General features: G+C 49.8%; 1 protein-coding gene across 2 annotated transcripts in view; it reads left to right on the top strand.

Annotated features, from left to right (window-relative positions):
- Positions 1 to 23,177, top strand: part of KIF26B (kinesin family member 26B) — a 555,676-nt gene that overhangs the window by 520,304 nt on the left and 12,195 nt on the right. For both annotated transcript variants that reach the window (XM_015127721.3, XM_028849150.2), the window contains 2 exons: positions 16,893 to 17,055; positions 18,064 to 21,469. In XM_015127721.3, coding sequence (XP_014983207.3) covers positions 16,893 to 17,055; positions 18,064 to 21,469 — 3,569 coding nt within the window. The remainder of the gene's footprint in view (positions 1 to 16,892; positions 17,056 to 18,063; positions 21,470 to 23,177) is intronic.

Below are 23,177 nucleotides of genomic sequence, written 5' to 3'. Positions count from 1 at the left end.
TCCTGCCTCAGCCTCCCAGGTAGCTGGGATTACTAGGCGCTCGCCACCACGCCTGGCTAATTTTTGTATGTTTAGTAGAGACGGGGTTTCACCATGTTGGTCAGGCTGGTCTTGAACACCTGACCTCAAGTGATCCACCCGCCTTGGCCTCCCAAAGTGCTGGGTTTACAGATGTGAGCCACCACATCCGGCCCCTATTTCCTTAGCTTCTTATCAGCAGCAGGACTTCGAGAAATGGCTCAGTTAGGGTCTTGCAGGGATAAAAGTGATTAGAGCCTGAACACAAACTACATTTATCCCATGTCAGAAATTAATAGCCTATCAAGCTTACCAACTTAAAAGATGCAAGAATTGTGCAACAATAGCTACCTTTTTTTTCAAATAAAATAAACATCACTAAAAAACTCTAATCTTTCTTAATTCTTTTTCAAGAAATGCATAATGCCTTCACATCATTCTTCTTTAAAATTTTGTTGATTCTCCCTTAAGTTATTTAACGTATGAGTTGTGGCTTCTGTGTAACATCTTTTCTCAGAGTTGTGTTGGTGATGGAAAGCATTCTTCAACTTAATTTCCTTTTAATTCCTCCCAATTACTATGCACTGTTCTTTGTGCCGAGTGCCAATCCAGTTGGTGCATTTTGTGAAAACTGTAGGATCGTGGATCATGTTTCTTTCTTTTTTTTTTTTTGAGAAGTCTTGCTCTGTTGCCAGGATGGAGTGCAGTGGCACAATCTTGGCTCACTGCAACCTCTGCCTCCCAGGTTTGAGCGATTCTCCTGCCTCAGCCTCTCAAGTAGCTGGGATTACAGGCATGCACCACCACACCCGGCTAATTTTTTGTGGTTTTAGTAGAGATGGGGTTTCGCCATGTTGGTCAGGCTGCTCGCGAACTCCTGACCTCAGGTGACCCGCCCGCCTCGGATCACCCAAAGTGCTGGGATTACTGGCGTGAGCCACTGTGCCTGGCCAGGATCACGTTTCTTTAAACCACACGTGATACCCAGAAGGCATCATAATAGAGTTGGCTTCATCATCTTCCTTATCATAGGTTATGCTTGGTTTCAAAAGAAATTGATTCCTCGACAATACTCAGAAAATGCACTTAACAATCGCCCCTCAAGTTTTCCCCCGCAGATGAGTGGTTAGCGTCTAGTAAGGACCATATTGGACAAGTATCTTTAACACAAAACAGCACAGGGAATCCTGGGCCACTCTCATTGTTAGGCTCTCTTCACAGGTAAAGCATATGTTAGAAGGCTTCCGAACCACAGATGCCAAAAAAAAAATCAGTTAAAATTTAAGACTGATGAAGTATTGCCTACAAATGAAAAGGCACTCTTGTACGTCAAAGGACACTATCAGGAGATTGAGAAACAACCTATAGAATGGGAGAAAATATTTGTAACTCATATGTCTACGATTAATATCCAGAATATATAAAGAACTCCTGTAAGTCAACAACCATCACCACACCCAGTTCACAAATGGGCAGAGGAATTTTTTTTTTTTTTTTTTTTTTTTGAGACGGAGTCTAGCTCTGTTGCCCAGGCTGGAGTGCAGTGGCTGGATCTCAGCTCACTGCAAGCCCCGCCTCCCAGGTTCACGCCATTCTCCTGCCTCAGCCTCCCGAGTAGCTGGGAGTACAGGCGCCCGCCACCTCGCCCGGCTAATTTTTTTTGTATTTTAGTAGAGACGGGGTTTCACCGTGTTAGCCAGGATGGTCTCGATCTCCTGAACTCGTGATCCGCCCGTCTCGGCCTCCCAAAGTGCTGGGATTACAGGCTTGAGCCACCGCGCCCGGCCGGGCAGAGGAATTTTATGGACATTTCTCCAATGAAGGTATATGCACAGCCAAGGAGCATGTGAAAAGATATTCAACATCATTAGTTGTTAGAGAAATGCAAAGCAAACCCCAAGAAGGTACCACTTCCTATCCAGTAGGATGTAGCTATTAAAACAACAACAGGAAATCAGTGTTGACAAGGGTGTGGAGGAACTGCAGTCCTTGTGTGTTGCCGGTGGGAATGTAAAATGGCATAGTCATTGTGGAAAGGAGTTTGGCAGTTCCTCGAAAAGTTACATATAGAATTGTCACATGGTCCAGCAATTCCATTCCTAGGTATGTACCCAAAAGAACTGGAAGCAGTGGAGCTGCAGGCCATTATGCTAAGTGAAGTAATTCAGGAATGGAAAGCCAAATTCCGTATGTTCTCAGGTGTGAGTGGGAGCTAAGCTGAGAGTCCACAGGGGCAGACAGAGTAGAGGAATGGACATTGGAGACTCAGGAGGGGAAAAGGAATGAAGGATTAAAACGCTACCTTCTGGGTACAATATATACTACTTGGGTGACAGGTGCACTGCAGTCTCAGACCTCACCACTATACAGTTCATCCACGTAACCAAAAACCACTTGGACCCCTAAAGCTATTAAATAAAATAAATAAACACAAAAATTCAGTAACTATCTCTAGAAGAATACTTTTTAATAAACTTGGGCATGAAGAAAAAAAGGCTGAATAATATTCCACCGTATGTGTGTGTATATCCATATATATGTGCACACACACACAATGTATATGTCTAATGTCACCAACTTAGTTTCCTTTCCTTCAATATTAAATGTCTCATATTTCCCCTGGACTTTTTGAGAGCTAGTTGAGAAAGTTGTGTAAGTTTACAGTGTATTATGTGATGATTTGATACATATTGTGAAATGATTAACACGTTAGGTGACACACCTGTTATCTGTCCTAGTTATCCTTTTTTTGTATTGTAGTGAAATAAATGTCTCATTAAAAAAAAAAAAGAATTGAAAGCAGGAAGTGAAACAGATACCTGTATACCAGTGCTCCTAGTAGCATTAATCATAATAGCCAAGAGGTAGGAACAGCCTAATTGTTCATCCACAGATGAGTAGATAATTTGTGGTATGTACATACAGTGGAATATATATTTCATTGAAAAGAATGTATCTTTTTATCTTTAATTTTTGTGGGTACATAGTAGGTGAATATATGTATGGGGTCCATGAGATGTTTGGATGCAGGCATGCAATGTGAAATAAGCACACCAGGGAGAATGGAGTATCCTTCCCCTCAAGCACTTGTCCTTTGAGTTACAAACAATTTAGTTACACTCTTTTAGTTACTTAAAAATGTACAATTAAGTTATTATAGTCACTCTGTTGTACTTTCAAATACTAGATCTCATTCTTTCAAAAACTGGTTGAACCTATTAACCATCCCCACATCCCCCATACTCTTCCACTACCTTTCCCAGCCTCTGGTAACCATCCTTCTACTCTCCAGACCCATGAGTTCCATTGCTTCGATTTTCAGGTCTCACAAACAAGTGAGAACATGTAGTGTTTGTCTTTCTGTGCCTGGCTTATTTCACGAAATGATCTCCATTTCCATCCATGATGTTGCAAACAATAGGATCTCATTCTTTTTCATGGCTGAATAGTATTCCATTGTGTATATGTACCACATTTTCTTCATCCATTCACCTGTTGATGGACATTTAGGTTGCTTCCAAATCCAACAGAATATATTATTCACTCATAAAAAGTGTGAAATTCTGACACATGCTGTTAATATAACGTGGATGTACCTTGCAAGCATGTTGAGTAACATAAGCCAGACCCCAAAGGACAAATATTATATGATTCCACTTATACAAGGTACCTGGCACAGGCAAATTCATAGAGACACAAAGTAGAATGGCGGTTACCAGGGGCCAGGGGAGTAGGGAGTGGGGAATTACTGATTAATGGGTAGAGTTTGTTTGGGAAGGTTCTGGAGATAGATGGTGTGATGGTTGCACAGCAGTGTGAACGGGCGCAATGCCACTGAACTGTGCACTTAAAAACAGTTACAATAGGAAATTTTGTGTCTATTTCACCACAATAAAAATAGGAAAAGGCAGCTGATTTCTAAGGACACAAGTCCCTTGGAGTTGCTAGTTCTGTCAGACTTTTCCCCTTGTTTTCCTGAATGACAAAGATTATTAGTAGATAATAATCAGTGGATCCATGGATTTGAGCAGGACATGAAAGAATTTCCATAGATAGAGATGAAAGGGCCTTTCTGACTTGAAACCTGGGATAAGCACCGATGCAGGAAAGGCACGAAAGCTCACAGCGTGTTCAGGGCGTGGTGAATAGAGGGGTGTGTGCCCCGAGCCTGCAGAGCAGGGACGGATGTGTAGGAAGGCACCTTCATCCTCCTCACTCAGCCGCCCAGCTCCAGGTCCAAAGTCACCAAATCATCTTTCTTGTCACCATCACCTGATAAGGGGGAGTCCTTCCAGACTGCCAGTCAATGAAGTAACACATGAAACCACGATCATGCCGGTCTGAGCCCATCAGGCAAGCTCCAGGGGGCCCCATCTCAGGGAATAACAGCCTTGGTGGCATCGGCGCTGCGCCAGGCCTCCTGGAACCATATTCAGGATACCCAGCTGAGTGCTGGAAGGACCACGGGTCCGGAGCAGGGAGCAGGGGCGGAAGGAGCGCCCTGACCTTGACAATCAGAATCCTGTTTTAAGCCTCACGCTGCTGACTAAACAGAAAGGCTACGGCACAGGGAAAGACGGGCGTGTGAAATCACAGGAAGAAAGACATTTCACCAACACATCCATCCTCCCAAACCAGTGTGAATCCTTCCTGACAAGGTGATGTTACCATGCAGCTGGCCTGGCCTAATGAGCTGGTTTCTGTCATCTCTCCTGGAAGGTTACCCTGTAACCCAAGGCCTGCCCACTGACATGCAGCCTGATTGAGCAGAGCAAGATTACACCTCTCTGCCTTTTTTGTGCACAAGCTCAGAACACAGTGAATACAAATGCAACGGCTGCTTGGGGCTCAAACTTGCCCAGTCTGTTTATTTTATTTGGATAGAGAGCATACAATTGGCCCTACCAAACTCTGGAGGCTGGAAGTAGTCATAATTGTAATCTAGTATAATTACCAAGCCTAGACCTTTTGTCTAATCCTATTTAACCTCCTTTTCGCCTTTCCGAGGAACGTGGAGGGATAAGAGAGTCACTGAATAAGTTGGTTGGTAATACCGTACTGTATCTCTCAACTCCATTTTTTTTTTAAAAAAGAGAGATCAATACATATAAATAGAAATTCCAATATTTTCTTCCCCGAAGCATCATCTTGTACCGCCTGGAGAACACTAGAGGGACCCACCTGAGTTTGCAGAGCTGGAAAACAAAAGCCCCGTAATGTCCCCAGTCCCCGCTGTGCTCTGTCATCTTAGGGTTTTGCTTAGGGAGGAGGCAAAAAAGAGTAAATGAAACCCTTCCAGGTGTTTCCTGGCCTTATTTAGTAAACACGTCTTTTTGAAAGAACGCTAAACACACTTGCAGATTTTCAAAGGCCAGATTCTACACACTTCTAATGTCAACCCTGAAGGGAGGTCGTAGATTGGATTACAGAAAGGGGTGCTGTCAAAGTGCCACATCAAATATAAACCTCATGTATGTTTCTTAGCTGAAACAAACACTCACACTCATGGAAAAGCACAGGAATGTTCTACAAATGCAAGTTTATCACGAAGGCAACACAGGAGGTTCCAAGATGATGCAGCGGCGAGCCAGGAGGAGAGATCTGAGAGAAGCCGCCAAGCTAGGGCAGGATTTCATTATACCAAGAATTCCACTTGGCTCTGCAGTTTGTTTCTTCCTGAGAATTATTGAAAAGTTCCCGGGGAAGGACAAGAGTAAGAAAAAAATCAAGGGAGAGTCTCTGGGTTACTATGACAACGTGACTCTTGACTCCATCTTCCTCACCCAGCGGTGCCTAAGTCCCTTTTGCGTTGCTGCAGAGATCTCTGGCATTGGGATTAACACATGCTCCTAAACCTGAGGATGATTTAAAGCTGAAGGAGATCAAAGTTTCTAAATAGTACAATGAGCTCATCTTGACTCAACAGATGTGTAATGGTTATAATGCAACATAACTGAGATGTTTCCATATCCCTCCCCAAGTAAAGCTCGTCACATACCATTGCAAAGGCTCTGTAAAAAATGACAGGTCTATGGAAATGTCTACTGCAAAGCACTGATAACTCAGGATAATGGTTTGGGCCAAATACAATTTAAAAGGAAGTGAAACTTCAGACAGTGTGAAACATGTCAGAGTCATATTTGCATTCTAAATTGCAGTAATGATATAAACATCATTATTCCTAATCTGATCCTGCAGGTGGATCAAATAAGCACGCATCTATTAAAGAACAGTCTGCATGCTAGTAAGTGCACAGGGTCTTGTTACCGAACCTTTCGGTACATCTTCGTTTCATCTTTAACTTCATTAGAATATATAAGTTTTGGCAGTCTATTGATTCAGGGGAAATCTATGGATCTATTGTTTTCTATTTGTCTATAAGGTCCACTAATTTACTTTCTAAGTTGTTGTTTTGGGTTTTCATCAAAGTGATGACATTCCTAGCTCCTGATTATGCTACATTGAATAAAAATAAGTATAGGATTTTCTCCTTTCTGACCTAGAGCTCATCAGTCGTACATATTGGCTGAGTTACTACAAAGAAAAGTCAAAATGAAAACACAGCTCTTTCAGTCAAGGTCCTTAGGCTCTTATTGAGAAGAGCTCCTCAGAATCAGCCAAACTTCAAACTTTGAGAGCACGGCCCCCAGTCGGCCAAGTCTGCCCAAGACTACTGACACCAACTGCAAGCAATGAGGGTCCACCTACCAAGTTAGCAGAAAGAGGCCGCCCACGACCACTGTCACTTCCCACAACTGCATGTTTGGCCTTGGGCTCGTAACTCACTAGAGGGACTCACAGAATTCACAGAAAATACTCATGGCTACAGTTTATTACGTTGGAAAGGATACAGATTAAAATCAGCCAAAGGAAGAGACACACGGGTCAGAATCTAGGAAGGTTCCAAAAGGGACGCTTCCACTGTCTTCAGGACACATTACATTACCTTGCCTGCATCCGTGTGTACGCGTGGAGCACTGCCCACCTAGGAGGCTCACCTGAGCCCTGTGTCCAGAGTTGTTATTGTGGTTCCATTACACTGGCATGATTGATGGATTGATTTCCCATGTGGTCTAACTCAGTCTTCAGGTTGACTGGTACTGCGTGACCCCAGAGCCCCTGCCCTAAATCACATGGTTGATCTTTCTCTTGAAACCAGCTTGGACCATAAGACTATCAGGTATGGCCCATCCCACCCTGAGATCTTATGTGGCCAACCCTCACCTTCAGCAAAGGCACTCCCAATGAGTGTGATGTAGTTTACCTCCCAGAAGCTCATGGAAAAGGCCAGATCTATCTTTAGGCAAGGTCAAATTTTTTACTACCCAAGCCTGACCTGAGAAGTGCTAAATTGTGAGGGTGGAAAGGGGCTAGTGTGAGCTTGGATGGTGAACTAAGTATCTGAAGAGCAATGGAAGGAACATGGAATGTTCTTAAGCAACAGAACATTTGTAGGACCATAGAGTATTAGAGTTGAAAAATTTGGGAGATTACTGCATTTCTTAATAAGCGCACGGCCATGCAGAAGTGGCCTTGTCTCGGTAACATGATAGAAGCACATGATAACCGTCTTGTCAAGTGTGAGGAGCCTGTGTGAGCAACAGGGATGATTTTTACCCCATACAATCCTAGAGAACAAAGCTAGTGCCCATGGGTTAGAAGTTATTAAAAAGAAGATTTAAGTTTAATAGAAGGAAGAGCTTTCTAATAATAAAGACTATTCAGAATATTACACAGCCTGTCCTGGGAGATGGTACGTTCTCCCAAGTTAAAAATATTCAAGCAGAAAGCAGAGCACCTGTTACCATGGCAGTGCGTTTTATTAGGAAATACAATAATCTCCCAAATTCTTTCAACTCTAATACTCTGTGGCCCTAAACAGAGTTTTCAATCTTGACAGAATTGTATTCTGGAATTAGTGGACTATTTCTTTGATAAGTCATTATGTGAGTTACCTTGAAAATTTCTGATATCATACCTGAGTGCCATGGCCTTGACATGAATATGCATTTCCTGAGCAGAACTTAAGAATTAGAATATCCAGAGTAATTCAGATTCTACTAGTTCTGCATGGTTATCACAGAGATGATATTCATTGTTCTAGATAAGAAGGGATGATAAATGAGTAATAAAAGTTCTCATGGGACACATATAAGTGAACTCATGTTTTATATTCACTTCAGTCATTGCAGGCGAGTCTTGTTCAATGAGATCAAAGCAGATTGGTTAGGATTTTAACTTGAAACCTTCTGTTATTTATAAATTTGAGTTACATCATATATTTCTCCTAAAAGGTTCTATTGAGACTGTTTGCTGTCTACAGCTGGTCTTCCTCAAGAAGTAGGTTGAATTGCCATGAATTTTATCTTATTCAGATAAGTAGAATGCTGGTATCTAGGATCCAGTGGATTCATGCGGCCCGAATTTCATCCAGACTTCATCCTCCTCTGTCTACAGTGGTAACTATTAAAGTCATAACTGAGACCTGCTGGCTCCAGCCCACACTTGCAACATAAAACCTCCACTTGGTGCAAACTCTTTCTATCCAGTATTTTCCGATGTCCCTGAGGGCTCTCATGAATGCTCATCACACGTGTCCTCCTGGAAACAACTGCTGCTTCACCAAGAATAGCAGCGCCATGGGGAACCATCACTTCTTTCCTGCCTGTCAACTGGGCACAGCCACCAACGTTCCAGAGCCATCATGGTGCCAGCTCCGAATGACCAGGATGATGTGGGGAAGAACATGTGTCTCCCACGCATTATCCTGCCTCAGAGTTCTATAGTTTCTCTCATAAAAGAGATCTATGAGCAAATAATTAGATTAACCTCATGCACTCTTAATGGTTCAAGACCTCTGCCAACCAGCAGTCTTAGGATAAGCAAGACATGACCTCATAATAGGAGGCGTGCTGGTGGGATCACAAAGGCTGGTCCCTCAGCCAGAATGGTGGTTCTCTGCAGGGTCCTCTTCTAAGCTCTCCTCGATGAGCTAACTGGTCATCTGGCACACTGCCAAATGACAGTGTGTGCAGAACCTCTAGCATGCATGCTGCACTTGGCTATTTTTGCCAATACTTTATGATACAAACCAGAGTCGCCTTCATCAGAAGACTTGAGAATTTGGCTTCTCTATCCCACAAATGTTAATGCAGTCATCTTCCCAGCATCCTGCAGGACAGACCTGCTTATGCCATTTGCAGTACAAACAGCGTACTATCTACCTGAAATTGAGCAGGAAGTACTTGAACTTCACGTACCTTTCCTTTTGAAAATGCCATCAGGATAGCTCAGCCCATACCAAGCTTCTGGTACTTCTCTAGTACCCCAAAGCAAGGAATTCATGCCCTAAGGCATTAGCATCCTTGAAGAGAATGTTGCCAAGACAAGGGCACTTCTGCAGAGCAGATGGCTTCCCCAGAGGGGAGGTGTGTAAAGTCTTGCCTCAAACGTAGGAATGTTCAGGAAGCAGGCATGGGCAGCCAGATCATCAAGTCCCTTAGAAATAAGTGAACTCAAGTAAAATAAAAATAAAGTGACTTTCCCCCTTGGAGGTATTGTTTCAGTCTGGCGCAACTCAGCACTGTCAGAGATAATGAAGATGCTTGCTTGAGACCTAGGAGACCCATCAGGGCAGAACTGCCCTCAGCAGAGCTGGTGATGGTTTCCCTTGAGAACAGCCTTTCCCATGAGGGATAAGGAACTGCAGAGATGCTGCCTACCTTGGCCAGGAGCACTGGGCCAGGGATGGTGGCATCTTGGGACCCTGGTCCCTGGCATCTCAGGCTGGTCTCCAAGGGTCACTGGTGACCTTTCAGGGGACAAAAGAAAAGGATCTTCACAGATAGTTGGCTGTACATAGGAAGGAGGCAGGGTCAGTGGCGAGGAGGAGATTTGAATAACCAGCATGTATTTCAAAGCCGTGGTTCTATCCCCCCTCTGGTCTTGCTTCCTTCTCCTCTTCACTCTGCAGCGCCTCCTGGTGGTGAGAGGGTGAATGCAGGGCTCAGGGTTTGGGGCCCAGGGCTGGGAGCTCAGAACTCTTGGGGCTGGCTTGATACCTGGCGACCCTCATCCAGCATCTCCATCGCTCTCTGATGCATTCTGGCACATTGCAGGTGAAGTGGATAGAGCGTGGGATGCTTACTGGAATCGATGTAGTTCAGTGTGCTGGCCTTAAGAGTGTGAGTGGCACCAGTCAGTGTTCTCTTGGCATTTAAATATTAGTTGTAATCTTGGCTATCTCATGCATGTAAGAATTCTGTGTGTGTGTGTGTGTAGTTTCCATCCTTAAATTCAACCAAGGTATTGTAAAAAAAAAAAAAAAAAAAGTAAGGCAGGCCTGGTGCGGTGGCTCACGCCTATAATCCTAGCACTTTGGGAGGCCAAGGCAGGGCAGATCAAGAGGTCAGAGATTGAGACCATCCTGGCCAACAGGGCGAAATATCATCTCTACTAAAAAATACCAAAAATTGTTGGGCGTGGTGGCGCATGCCTGTAGTCGCAGCTACTCGGGAGGCTGAGGCAGGGGAATCGCTTGAACCCAGGAGGCGGAGGTTGCAGTGAGCTGGCACCACTGCACTCCAGCCTGGGCGACAGAGCAAGACTCCGTCTCAAAAAAGAAAAAAAGAAAAAAGCAAGACAAAACTCTCTCCCTTTTCTAGAAAAGAGCATGCCTGTGTGTGTGGCTGGCTGCGTGCCTACAGTTCATGTGCCTATTTCCGTTTTTGCTGCCCAAAGCAATGGACTGTTGTGTCATCAGGAAGTCAAGAGACACCTGCATTCTCTGCTTGGTGGTTCAGTGTCTGGGACGATACTGTTTCATCATTACTCTAGAGCAGGGGTCAACAAACTGCTTATGCAAAGAACCAAGCAGCAAACATTTTTGGCTTTGTGGGCTACATAGGCTCTGTTAACAACCAGTCAACTCTTACTGTAGCACAAAAGTAGCCACAGACACTATGTGAACAAATAGATGTGGATGTGTTTGAATAAAACTTTATTTACAAAAGCAGGCAGTGTGCTGGCTTGGGCCTGAAGGGCCCTGGTTGGTCAGCCCCTGTGCCACATGCTCTTTCATGCCTTTCAAAATGATTATTTATTAAAATGTGTTCATTATCCTATTCTTGTCCTTTTTCTTGTTTAATAAAAGTGTTAACTGATTTTAAAAAGACATTTTTCTAAAAGTCTGTTGTTTTTTGTTTTCAACACAAGGTCTTACTCTGTCACCCAGGCTGGAGTGCCGTGGTGCAATCTCGGCTCACTCCAACCTCTGCCTCCTGGGTTCAGGTGATTCTCCTGCCTCAGCCTCCTGAGTAACTGGGATTACAGGCGCTCGCCACCATACTCATTTTTGGTAGAGATGGGGTTTTTCACCATGTTGGCCAGGCTGGTCTCAAACTCCCAATCTCAGGTGATCTGCCGGCCTTAGCCTCCCAAAGTGTGGGGATTACAGGCGTGAGCCACAGTGCCCAGCATAAATGTTATTTTCAAAGGCAAGTGTGGTCAGTGTAGGCGGGAAGTGAAACATGTATGCATAAACACAGCTACTTCAAAGAGCAGCGCGGTCCTTCCTCAGGCCCCTGTCAGCTCCACTGCGTCCCCAGTCCCTTCCTGTGCCTGCCCAACCTGTCCTCCATAGCCAGGGCCTCCCCACCCGGCCCCCTCCAGGCACCACCTTCCTCCATCCCTCCCGCCTGGCTCTGGGGTGCGAGTGGCCAGCGGCCCTGAACTCTTCTCCCTCTTCTCTTTTCAGACTTGATGCAAAGAGTGGGCTAAGTCTGTGCTGACCGTTGCCCTGGAAACTCTTTTGAACCTGTCTCTTTCCGTCCAAAGATTCCGAGTTCCTCCTACAGTTTGCAGCCTTTAGTACCCTGCCCCTCCCTCCCTTACTTGGTTGTCTTTGTTCCACGTTAAATGATCGTCGTGGGTTTGGAAAGCTGCGGCTTTCTGTACACCATGTTTTACTCCCCAAAGGATGTCTTTTAGAGTCCGCAGAGGCCCGCGTGAAGGGCCCACCAGCAGCTCCACCGCTTCGCCTTCCACAAGGAGAGCTAAAATGCCGGTTGCTAAGCAACATACACGCGCTGCTTCTTTCCACAGTGTAGGCTTAAAAAAAATCGCCGTAAACATTTTGCCATATGATCGAGTCACGCGTGGGGAGTCGCGGAAATACACAGGACAGGCAGTTTGCTATCACCGTGTTCTCTCTCAGTTCTGTCTTTGGTCTGTCGTCCTGGGGAATGTCACACGGAGACCCAGGGGACGTGCCTTCAGCTGCCTGCAGTGGGTTAACAAGACCACGGGGAACTTGAGAGTGCAGGCAGTCCTCATCATTTGCAGATTCTGTATTTGCACATTCACCTACTCGCTGAAATGTACTTGTAACCCCAAAGTCAAGACAGTGGTTTCACAGCCATTCTCGGACAGAGGCAGAGCGGTGAAGACACTGAGTCACCAGATGCATGCGTTCCCCGCCGAGATGGAGCGCGCGAAGGTCTGCCCTCACGTTCGGCTCTCATACCGTGCACACATGTCCTTTTTGCAGTCTCCTGAGTGCTGGTTTTCATATTTTTGTGCTCTCTGGTGGTGATTTTGCTGTAAACAGCCCCCAAGAATGGTGCTGATGTCCTATTTAGGGTCCCTAAGCACAAGAAGGCTGTGATGTGCCTTATGGAGAAAATCTATGTGTTAGATATGCTTCTTTCAGGCAGGAGCTACAGTGCTCATGGGGGGTCTCGTGTTAACAAATCAAAAATATGCACACCCAGAAAAAGGAAGAAGAAGTGCACAGGGCAGCCAGCTTGATGTCACTACATTACATCCTTTTATCCGGTCTTTGGTATGTTTTCTTCCTTTCCTTCCTTCCTTCCCTTCCTTCCTTCCCTTCCTTCCTTTCCTTCCTTCCTCCTTTCCTTCCTTCCTTCCTTCCTTTCCTTCCTTCCTTTCCTTTCCTTCCTTCCTTTCCTTCCTTCCTTTACTTTCCCTCCCTCCCTCCCTCCCTCCCTCCCTCCCTCCCTCCCTCCCTTCCTTCCTTCCTTCCTTCCTTTCTTTTTTTTTGAGATGGAGTCTTGCTCTGTCACCCAGGCTGGAGTGCAGTAGCACAATCTTGACTCACTGCAAGCTCCACTTCACAGGTTCAGTCCATTCTCCTGCCTCAGCCTCCCAAGTAGCTGGAACTGTAGGCGCCCGCCAGCACGCCCGGCTAATTTTTTTGTATTTTTAGTAGAGATGGGGTTTCATTATGTTAGCCAGGATGGTCTCGATCTCCTGACCTCATGATCCACCCACCTTGGCCTCCCAAAGTGCTGAGATTACAGGCGTGAGCCACCGCGCCCGGCCAGTCTTTGGTATGTTTTCTTGGGGACTTACACAGGGTCACGTGGAGATAGGGGCATGTGCCTTTGGCCCATCTGTATGTGGGACCACTCTGGAAAGTACTAAGGTAACACCTATAGTACATGAGGAAGCGATGGAAGAGATAAAAAGTGATTGAATGTGTGGATTTATCAGATGTTGAGAAAGTGTAATGCAATAGATAGCATTGGTGTGAGGCTAGACTCCAAAGAAATTTAATCATGTTACCAAAGGGCAGGAAAGTATTAAACCCTTCTTGGCTAGTGTTTTATTTTAGAGAAATACTGAATATAATTCATTATTTTGAAGAAACATATTAAACAAAGCATCTTATTAACAAGGTTATGTATTGACCCATTGAAGAAACTTTTATCATCAGAGGTTCACAGAAACCTAAACCATATATTAGGTTGGTGCAAAAGTAATTGAAATGGGCCGGACGCAGTGGCTCATACCTGTAATCCCAGCACTTTGGGAGGCCAAGGCGGGCAGATCACCTGTGGTCAGGAGTTTGACACCAGCCTGGCCAACATGGGTGAAACTCCATCTCTACTAAAAATACAAAAAATTAGCTGGGCATGGTGGCACACACCTGTAGTCCCAGCTACTCCAGAGGCTGAGGCAGGAGAATCACCTGAACCTGGGAGGCGGAGGTTGCAGTGAGCCGAGATCGTGCCGTTGCACTCCAGCCTGGGTGACAGAGCAAGAATCTGTCTTAGGAAAAAAAAGAAAAAAAAAAAGTAATTGAAATGACAAAAACCATAATTACTTTTACACCAAACTATATTTCCCCTAAGAACAATGGCCCAGTATTTACAAATTCAGTGTTCACAAATATTTTATAGAACACCGCTACCATGAATAACAAGACATGACTCTGTATGATCACAACCCAACCGAGCAGAACTCGCCCTCCACTACTCATGTAAGACCTGACTGTGTATGAACACAACCCAACCGAGCAGAACTCGCCCTCCACTACTCATGTAAGACCTGACTGTATGATCACAACCCAACCGAGCAGAACTCGCCCTCCACTACTCATGTAAGACCTGACTGTGTATGAACACAACCCAACCGAGCAGAACTCGCCCTCCACTACTCATGTAAGACCTGACTGTGTATGAACACAACCCAACCGAGCAGAACTCGCCCTCCACTACTCATGTAAGACCTGACTGTATGAACACAACCTAACCGAGCAGAACTCGCCCTCCACTACTCATGTAAGACCTGACTGTGTATGAACACAACCCAACCGAGCAGAACTCGCCCTCCACTACTCATGTAAGACCTGACTGTATGATCACAACCCAACCGAGCAGAACTCGCCCTCCACTACTCATGTAAGACCTGACTGTATGAACACAACCCAACCGAGCAGAACTCGCCCTCCACTACTCATGTAAGACCTGACTGTATGAACACAACCCAACCGAGCAGAACTCGCCCTCCACTACTCATGTAAGACCTGACTGTATGAACACAACCCAACCGAGCAGAACTCGCCCTCCACTACTCATGTAAGACCTGACTGTATGAACACAACCCAACCGAGCAGAACTCGCCCTCCACTACTCATGTAAGACCTGACTGTATGAACACAACCCAACCGAGCAGAACTCGCCCTCCACTACTCATGTAAGACCTGACTGTATGAACACAACCCAACCGAGCAGAACTCGCCCTCCACTACTCATGTAAGACCTGACTGTGTATGAACACAACCCAACCGAGCAGAACTCGCCCTCCACTACTCATGTAAGACCTGACTGTGTATGAACACAACCCAACCGAGCAGAACTCGCCCTCCACTACTCATGTAAGACCTGACTGTATGATCACAACCCAACCGAGCAGAACTCGCCCTCCACTACTCATGTAAGACCTGACTGTATGATCACAACCCAACCGAGCAGAACTCGCCCTCCACTACTCATGTAAGACCTGACTGTATGAACACAACCCAACCGAGCAGAACTCGCCCTCCACTACTCATGTAAGACCTGACTGTATGATCACAACCCAGCCGAGCAGAACTCACCCTCCACTGCCCATATGGAAGACAGAGCCCAAGATGCATCCAGGTGCAGTGTCTCTGCAAAAAATGTATTCCAGGAATGGGGTCTGGCTTCCTCGTTGAGTGTGCTGTCCATGAATTTCTGCTAGATAGACAACATTTTGAAGGGATTTAAACGTTCACAGCTCTTGCTCCTCCTCTATACCCCGTACCTCACCACTTTCATCACTGGTCATTTTGCTGGAAGGGAAGCCCTGGTATATTCTTACATTGCTCTGGAACTGAGCCTTAGTGAGCCCAGCGTCTCCAAACTCACACCTTAATTGGTCCCCGATGGGAAGGAAAAGCTATTGCTCTTACCCCACAGTCTTCCCTCCCTGAGGCCAGAAGCAGGTCACGTAAGATGGTCTGCTCTCTGCTGACAGTGGCCTGAGTCTCCCTCAGTGTCTGCTGAGCTGGATCGTCCCTCTCCAGGGAGCTTTGCAGGGGCTGGATGATGAGACATGGACGTGGGACAAATTCCTCTCATCTGGCATCGCAGACACAGCATAGATATATGAGCACGCGGCATGGGAAATAGGCTTCCTCATCCTTCAGGATCAGGGAACGTGCCAGAGATGCAATGACATTTGGCAGCAGTTGAGAGAACGAGTGCTGATGATGAAATAAGCAGAGGCCTTTAAAGGCAAGGCAGGAAAAATGTTGGGACGAGTATAGGAATAGAAAAACAACCATTTTTCCAGGTCAGTTCAAAGACTTAGCAACGCTCCCTGCAAACCCCAGGGCCTCATTATCACCACTCAGGGCAGTGGCCCCACACAGCACCTGCAGAGTCCCCAGAGGAAGCCTTTCCATAGGAAGTGCTGCTTTCTGTTGTGGATTGAGTGACTGGCTGGGCCTCTCTCTCTGTTTCTCCCCTGGTCTTCAGGAATAGGAATGCCTTTTCTTTCACTGCTCCTAGGTGCAAATATGCGAGTTAAGGGACAATGCCAATAAAGTGGCCGCAGCTTCCTGGCTAAAGGAACTGTGCAGGTGTTAAAAACCCATAGATCTTCAATCCAGGGCCCTGGTAGGGAGACTCTTTTTTGTGTGGGATTGTTTGTGTGTGGGAACCCTGGAGAAAGGCCACACGTGCAGTTAGCATGCCGAGTCACCAGTCACAGAGCTGTTTCTCCAGATCCCGTCCTCTCGTTTCTATTCCCAGGCCTCATTATGTGTAATGTCATAGACACACACGCACAGGAACACCCATCACAGCCAGGACAGAAGCGCCAAGGGAGGTGCTTTGCATGAATCCCGTCCTGGAGTTAGAAGCACTTGCTCAGTGCTTGCCAACTACAAATGGCCCCATGCTGGAAAACGATGCTAATTAGTATGCCATTAAAAAGGGGGGGACCACCACCCACAACAAAATGGCCATGTGCAGGCCTGAAGCCCTGCCCTGAGGACCACAGGGAAGCATGGCCGCTAATGCAGCCTAATTCACTTTGTTTGGCAGAGAGAGCAAGCTCGCCATGTTGCTGCGGGAGTCTCTGGGGAACATGAACTGCCGTACCACCATGATCGCACACATCTCGGCCGCGGCCGGGAGCTACGCAGAGACCTTGTCCACCATCCAGATTGCATCGCGAGTCTTGAGGATGAAGAAAAAGAAGACGAAGGTAAGGAGTCACAGCGGGGTGTAGTGGATGAGGGAGTCTTTGGAGCTGTGCCCTGGAACGGAGTCAGAAAAAGCCAAATCAATGTTGCCAATCCCTCAGCATCAGGAGATGCGACTTGGAGCTGACAGCACGTGGCTCAGGGTCCACTTTGGGGCAGGGAAACCTTGGGGCTGATACAAAGTCATGTCCCCTCCCCACACCTGGTGCTGGCCCCGGTCACCCAGCCTGGACCCCTGACCGGAAGCACTTGGTCCGCTTTTAGATTATAAATGGATTGCTACCTCAAGAGGAAAAACACTGGAGGGATGGAAAATACTGTGTTTCTCATGCACTGCCTTGGTCCTGTGTAGATGGAGACTGTGTCCCTCACGGGGTTGGCGCCAGAGTATTCTCAGCTCCCTGCTCTCAGGGCCTCTCCCCTGCTGCATGTCCAGGAGTCATTCCCTGGCTGCTGCTTTTGTCCTGGCAGTCAGTGGTTCCTGGATGATACCGAGTCTGCTAGAAATCACTGGGCTCATTTTCTCAGGCGGAGGCCAAGCCAGGACAGTGGCAGGGTGACCAGTATTTGAGGAAGCTGTCGTGATCGCGGCCACTCAGTGGCAGGGGCAGCTGCTGATGTGGGGGCCTTTTTTTCTCCTTCTCCGTTTTGTACCTTTTTTATCTTTAAATAGTGCTTCCTAACCAGTGTTCCATGGCACAGGGTGCCAAACACTGGTGACCCAGCAGCCCTTAGCTGGTGAGGCGGGGCCTGGATGGTCATCTCCTTTCCTGAGCAGCTTCTGCTTCCCCAGTGTGCCACACAGGGCTTCCCCTTCCCAAATGCAGCAGTGATGTGAGACTGGGCACGCTGGCATGGCACCCCCTGAGTGGCCCACATGTGGGAGGTCAACCAGGGTGGCCGTCAGTAGCCCGCGTCCAGTCAGGGGCCTCCACCACCTGCCACACACAGCTGGGCTCCCGGGGAAACTGCCATGACAGGGTCGCCACGTTAACTGCTCTCTCTCACAGTACACATCCAGCTCCTCCGGCGGGGAGAGCTCCTGTGAAGAAGGCCGCATGCGCAGGCCCACCCAGCTGAGACCCTTCCACACCAGGGCCACGGTGGACCCCGACTTCCCCATCGCTCACCTGTCCAGCGACCCCGACTACTCCTCCAGCAGCGAGCAGTCCTGCGACACCGTCATCTACATCGGGCCCAACGGCACGGCCCTCTCTGACAAGGAGCTCACCGACAACGAGGGCCCCCCAGACTTTGTCCCTATTGTGCCAGCCCTGCAGAAGACCCGGGGCGACAGCCGGCCTGCAGAGGGAGGAGAGCCTGCAGCCGGCAAGTCAGAAAGGGACTGCCTGAAGTGCAACACGTTCGCTGAGCTGCAGGAGAGGCTGGACTGCATCGACGGCAGCGAGGAGCCCAGCAGGTTTTCTTTTGAAGAAGTGCCTGCTCAGTGTGGGCCAGAGCAGGCAAGCAGAGGCCCCCCGTTAAGCCAAGCAGCTGGGGCAAGCCCACTCTCTGAGTCTGATAAGGAAGATAATGGGTCCGAAGGTCAGCGGACCGACAGAGAAGGCCCAGAAATCCCAGCCTCCAAGATGCAGAGGAGTCACTCACCTGTGCCCACCGCAGCACCCGCCCATAGCCCCAGCCCGGCCTCGCCCAGGAGCATCCCAGGCAGCAGCAGCCAGCAGAGCGCCTCTCCGCTCGTGCAGAGCCGCAGCCTCCAGAGCAGCCGGGAGAGCCTGAACTCCTGCGGCTTCGTGGAAGGCAAGCCCAGGCCCATGGGCTCCCCCAGGCTGGGCATCGCCAGCCTGTCCAAGACCTCGGAGTACAAGCCACCCGGCTCTCCTTCCCAGAGATGCAAAGTCTACACCCAGAAGGGGGTCCTACCATCTCCCGCCCCGCTGCCTTCCTCGGGCAAGGATTCTGGCGTGGCGTCTAGTGAGTCCTTGCTGCAGCCCGAGGTGCGTACGCCCCCGGTTGGAATGAGCCCCCAGGTTTTGAAAAAATCCATGTCTGCTGGGAGCGAAGGGTTCCCGGAAACTCCTGTCGATGATGAGCAGCAGGCAGCTACTCCTCCAGAGTCCGAGAAGGAGATCCTGAGCACCACGATGGTGACGGTGCAGCAGCCGCTGGAGCTAAACGGTGAGGATGAGCTGGTGTTCACGCTGGTGGAGGAGCTGACCATCAGCGGGGTCCTGGACAGCGGCCGCCCCGCCAGCATCATCAGCTTCAACAGCGACTGCTCTGTGCAGGCCCTGGCCTCGGGCTCGCGGCCCGTCAGCATCATCAGCAGCATCAGCGAGGACCTAGAGTGCTACTCCGGCATGGCCCCCGTCTCCGAGGTCAGCATCACACAGTTCTTGCCCCTCCCGAAGATGAGCCTGGAGGAGAAGGCCCAGGAGGCAGGGAGCAGACGCTCTTCCATCAGCTCCTGGCTGAGCGAGATGAGTGCGGGCAGTGAGGGGGAGCAGTCGTGCCACAGTTTCATAGCCCAGACGTGTTTTGGGCACGGGGAGGCAATGGCAGAACCCGCGTCCTCGGAGTTCGTCAGCGGCATCCAGAACAGCGCTGTGGTGTGCAGAGAGAGGCCCAAGGCCAGCCCCGACAACTTGCTCATCCCATCTGAGATGGGAGATGACTCTTTCAACAAAGCAACCCTCATCAAAGGCTGCAAAATATCCACCCTGGGCAAGGCCATGGTCACCATCTCCAACACGGCCAATCTGAGCAGCTGTGAGGGGTACATCCCCATGAAGACCAACATCACGGTTTACCCCTGCATTGCCGTGAGTCCCCGGAACGTCCAAGAGCCCGAGGCCCCCACTGCCACCCCCAAAGCAGGCCCCATATTAGCCCAGTCCCAGGAGAGTAAGGAAAACAGTAGCAAGAAAGAGATGACATTTGAGGACCCCTGGCTGAAAAGAGAAGAGGAAGTAAAAAAAGAGAATGCTCATCCCAGCGAAGAAGGGATTAGGTGTGAGACTGCCACGGGCGCCTCGAACGCGGAGACCAGAGCTGAGCAGGAGCAGGACAGAAAGCCCAGCCCGGGCGACAGGCTCAGCAGCAGCAGCGGGGAGGTGTCGGCCTCCGCCGTCACTGACAACTTCAGGAGGGTCGTGGACGGGTGTGAGATGGCCCTGCCTGGTTTGGCCACCCAGAGCCCCATGCATCCCAACAAAAGCGTCAAGTCCAGCAGCCTTCCCAGGGCGTTTCAGAAGGCCAGCCGGCAGGAGGAGCCGGACAGCCTCTTCTACTACTGCGCTGCCGAGACCAACGGGGTGGGTGCAGCCTCGGGCGCCCAGCCCTCCAAGGCTACCCTGGAGAGGAAGGTGGCTTCCCCGAAGCACTGTGTCCTGGCCCGGCCCAAAGGGACTCCCCCGTTGCCCCCTGTCCGAAAGTCCAGCCTGGACCAGAAGAACCGGGCCAGCCCTCAGCACAGTGCCAGCAGCAGCGGCACCAGCAGCCCCCTGAACCAACCAGCCGCCTTCCTGGCGGGCCTCCCAGATGAGCCTGGCGGCAAGACGAAGGACGCCAGCAGCAGCAGCAAGCTCTTCAGTGCCAAGCTGGAGCAGCTGGCCAGCAGAACCAACTCCCTGGGCAGGGCGACGGTCAGCCACTACGAATGCCTCTCCCTGGAGCGGGCCGAGAGCCTGTCCTCCGTGAGCTCCCGGCTGCACGCAGGCAAGGACAGCACCATGCCCCGCGCGGGGAGGAGCCTGGGCCGCAGCGCCGGGACCTCGCCCCCCAGCTCTGGGGCCTCCCCCAAGGCCAGCCAGTCCAAGATCTCCGCCGTGAGCAAGCTCCTCCTGACCAGCCCCAAGGCGCGCAGCCTGTCCACCTCCACCACCAAAACCCTCAGCTTCTCCACCAAGTCCCTGCCGCAGGCGGTGGGCCAGAGCTCCAGCTTGCCCCCCGGCGGGAAGCACATGTCCTGGTCCACGCAGTCCCTCAGCAGGAACCGGAGCTCAGGCCTGGCCTCCAAGCTTCCTCTGCGGGCCGTCAATGGGCGCATCTCGGAGCTGCTACAGGGTAGCGCGGGCGCCCGGGGCTTGCAGCTGCGGGCCGGGGCCGGGCCCGAGGCCGAGGAGCGCGGGGCGGCCCTGGCTGAGGACAAGCCCGCGGCCGCGCACCTGCTCCCGTCGCCCTACAGCAAGATCACGCCCCCGCGGAGGCCCCACCGCTGCAGCAGCGGCCACGGCAGCGACAACAGCAGCGTGCTGAGCGGGGAGCTCCCACCGGCCATGGGGAAGACGGCCCTGTTCTACCACAGCGGCGGCAGCAGCGGCTACGAGAGCATGATGCGGGACAGCGAGGCCACCGGCAGCGCGTCCTCGGCGCAGGACTCCACGAGCGAGAACAGCAGCTCCGTGGGCGGCAGGTGCCGGAGCCTCAAGGCTCCGAAGAAACGTTCCAATCCAGGTAGGCGGCTGGGCACAGGGACGCGGGTGAGGAAGGAGGCGGGTGGGCGAGCTGCCCGAACCCCACTGCCAGGCTGTCCCGTGCCCGTGGGGAGAGGGCGTCCAGGCCTGGCCTCTCCTTTCCCACGGCCCGGCACCCTGCAGGGCTCCACCAGGACATCACCGCGGAGGGTTCCTCTGTGAGAAACTGCCCGACTGAGTGCCGTCACCAGCCTTAGGACCGTGAATCCCTTGGTGCTCAGCAGGGTGGAAAGGCGGGGGCCCTGATGCACACGGCAGCGTGACCCACACCTGCTCGCTATGGGGGAAGCCTGGCTCTTCTGCCTTCCGTTCCCTCACCCCGTGCCCCTCTGCTCCACAACCAAGGATCCTGTGGACTGTTCAGCGCCTGTTGAGGGATCAGGTGAGGGTACCCACCCTCATGACCTAGTGGCTTCAGATGCCCCTTGTGTGAGGTTGGTGGCCTCCAAGACTCTGGCAGCCTCTCTCAGAGATGTGGATAAAGCACAGTTTGTCCCTTTGAAAGTGCAATGGTCGAGGCCCCTCCTCCACCTCCACCCCAAACATACTTGTGGACAGTCACGTTTGCACACCTGCCACAGGGGCTGCCGTGCCCCCCCTCCACACTGCACATACCATGGTACCTGAAATGCATGATTTTGGAGACAGTCTTTGCCATTTCTTTTTTTTTTTTTTTTTTTTTTTGAGAGAGAGAGACTCACTCTATTGCCCAGGCTGGAGTGCGATGGTGTGATCTTGCCTCACTGCAACCTCTGCTTCCCATGTTCAAGCGATTCTCCTGCTTCAGCCTCCTGAGTAGCTGGGATGACAGGCATGCACCACCATGTCTGGCTACTTTTTCTATCTTTAGTAGAGACGAGGTTTCACCATGTTGGCCAGGCTGGTCTCAAACTCTTGACCTCAAGTGATTCACCCGTCTCAGCCTCCCGAAGTCCTGGGATTACAGGCATGAGCCACTACACCCAGGCAGTCTTTGCCATTTTTAAGAATCTCCTATCAAAAGGCACATACTCCAGAAGAGCTAATATATAAAGCCCACTGACTTGTTAATTAGAGTTTTGGGTGGCACGTGACAGTCAGTTATGATGGGCAAGGAGAAGAGGGCCCAGGTCACAGCTGGTGGCCCTGGAGGTCTTGGGGTAGGTGAAATGAAAGGATGGTAAGGAGAGAAAAAGACAGAGGCAAAAGGTACCAAGAATAACTGAAGCTACTTGAGAATTTTGCCTGGAATCATCTCTGCTCTTAAGTGGCTTCCAAAGAAATTGCCCCTGCTCATTCTTTAGTCTAAGGGCTTAAAAAAACGAAATGAAACTTACGCAGAGCCCCACATGCAATTCTATGCCTTGGCTGAAGCCAGGGCGGCCGGGGTTCCTGCCCTCCTGGCCTGCCCTCTGCCCTCTCACTGCCCTTCTGTGCAACACTAGGCTCTTCACACGCTCTCAGAAGCCAGGTCCCTGCAGGGATCAGTGCCCGCAGCATCTTTGGAAGTAAAAGATGGGGTGAGTGACAGATGTAGGGTCTCCCCTTTCCTACTGCTCCAGCAACTGCCCCACAGGCTTGTTCTGTCAGTCATGGGGTGGCTTCTTCCTGTTCTCCCATCACAGGCGAGCACAAACTCTGGAATGTTCCAACCCAAATGTAAGGGCTGTGGTCAGTGAACATTATAAAACAGTCATCTTCCTAGAATC

Source organism: Macaca mulatta, chromosome 1 (genome assembly GCF_049350105.2).
Source record: "Macaca mulatta isolate MMU2019108-1 chromosome 1, T2T-MMU8v2.0, whole genome shotgun sequence".
NCBI classification, from domain to species: domain Eukaryota; kingdom Metazoa; phylum Chordata; class Mammalia; order Primates; family Cercopithecidae; genus Macaca; species Macaca mulatta.
The sequence above is the reverse complement of the archived record's forward strand: the minus strand, read 5'-3'. Positions and strand labels throughout refer to the sequence as shown.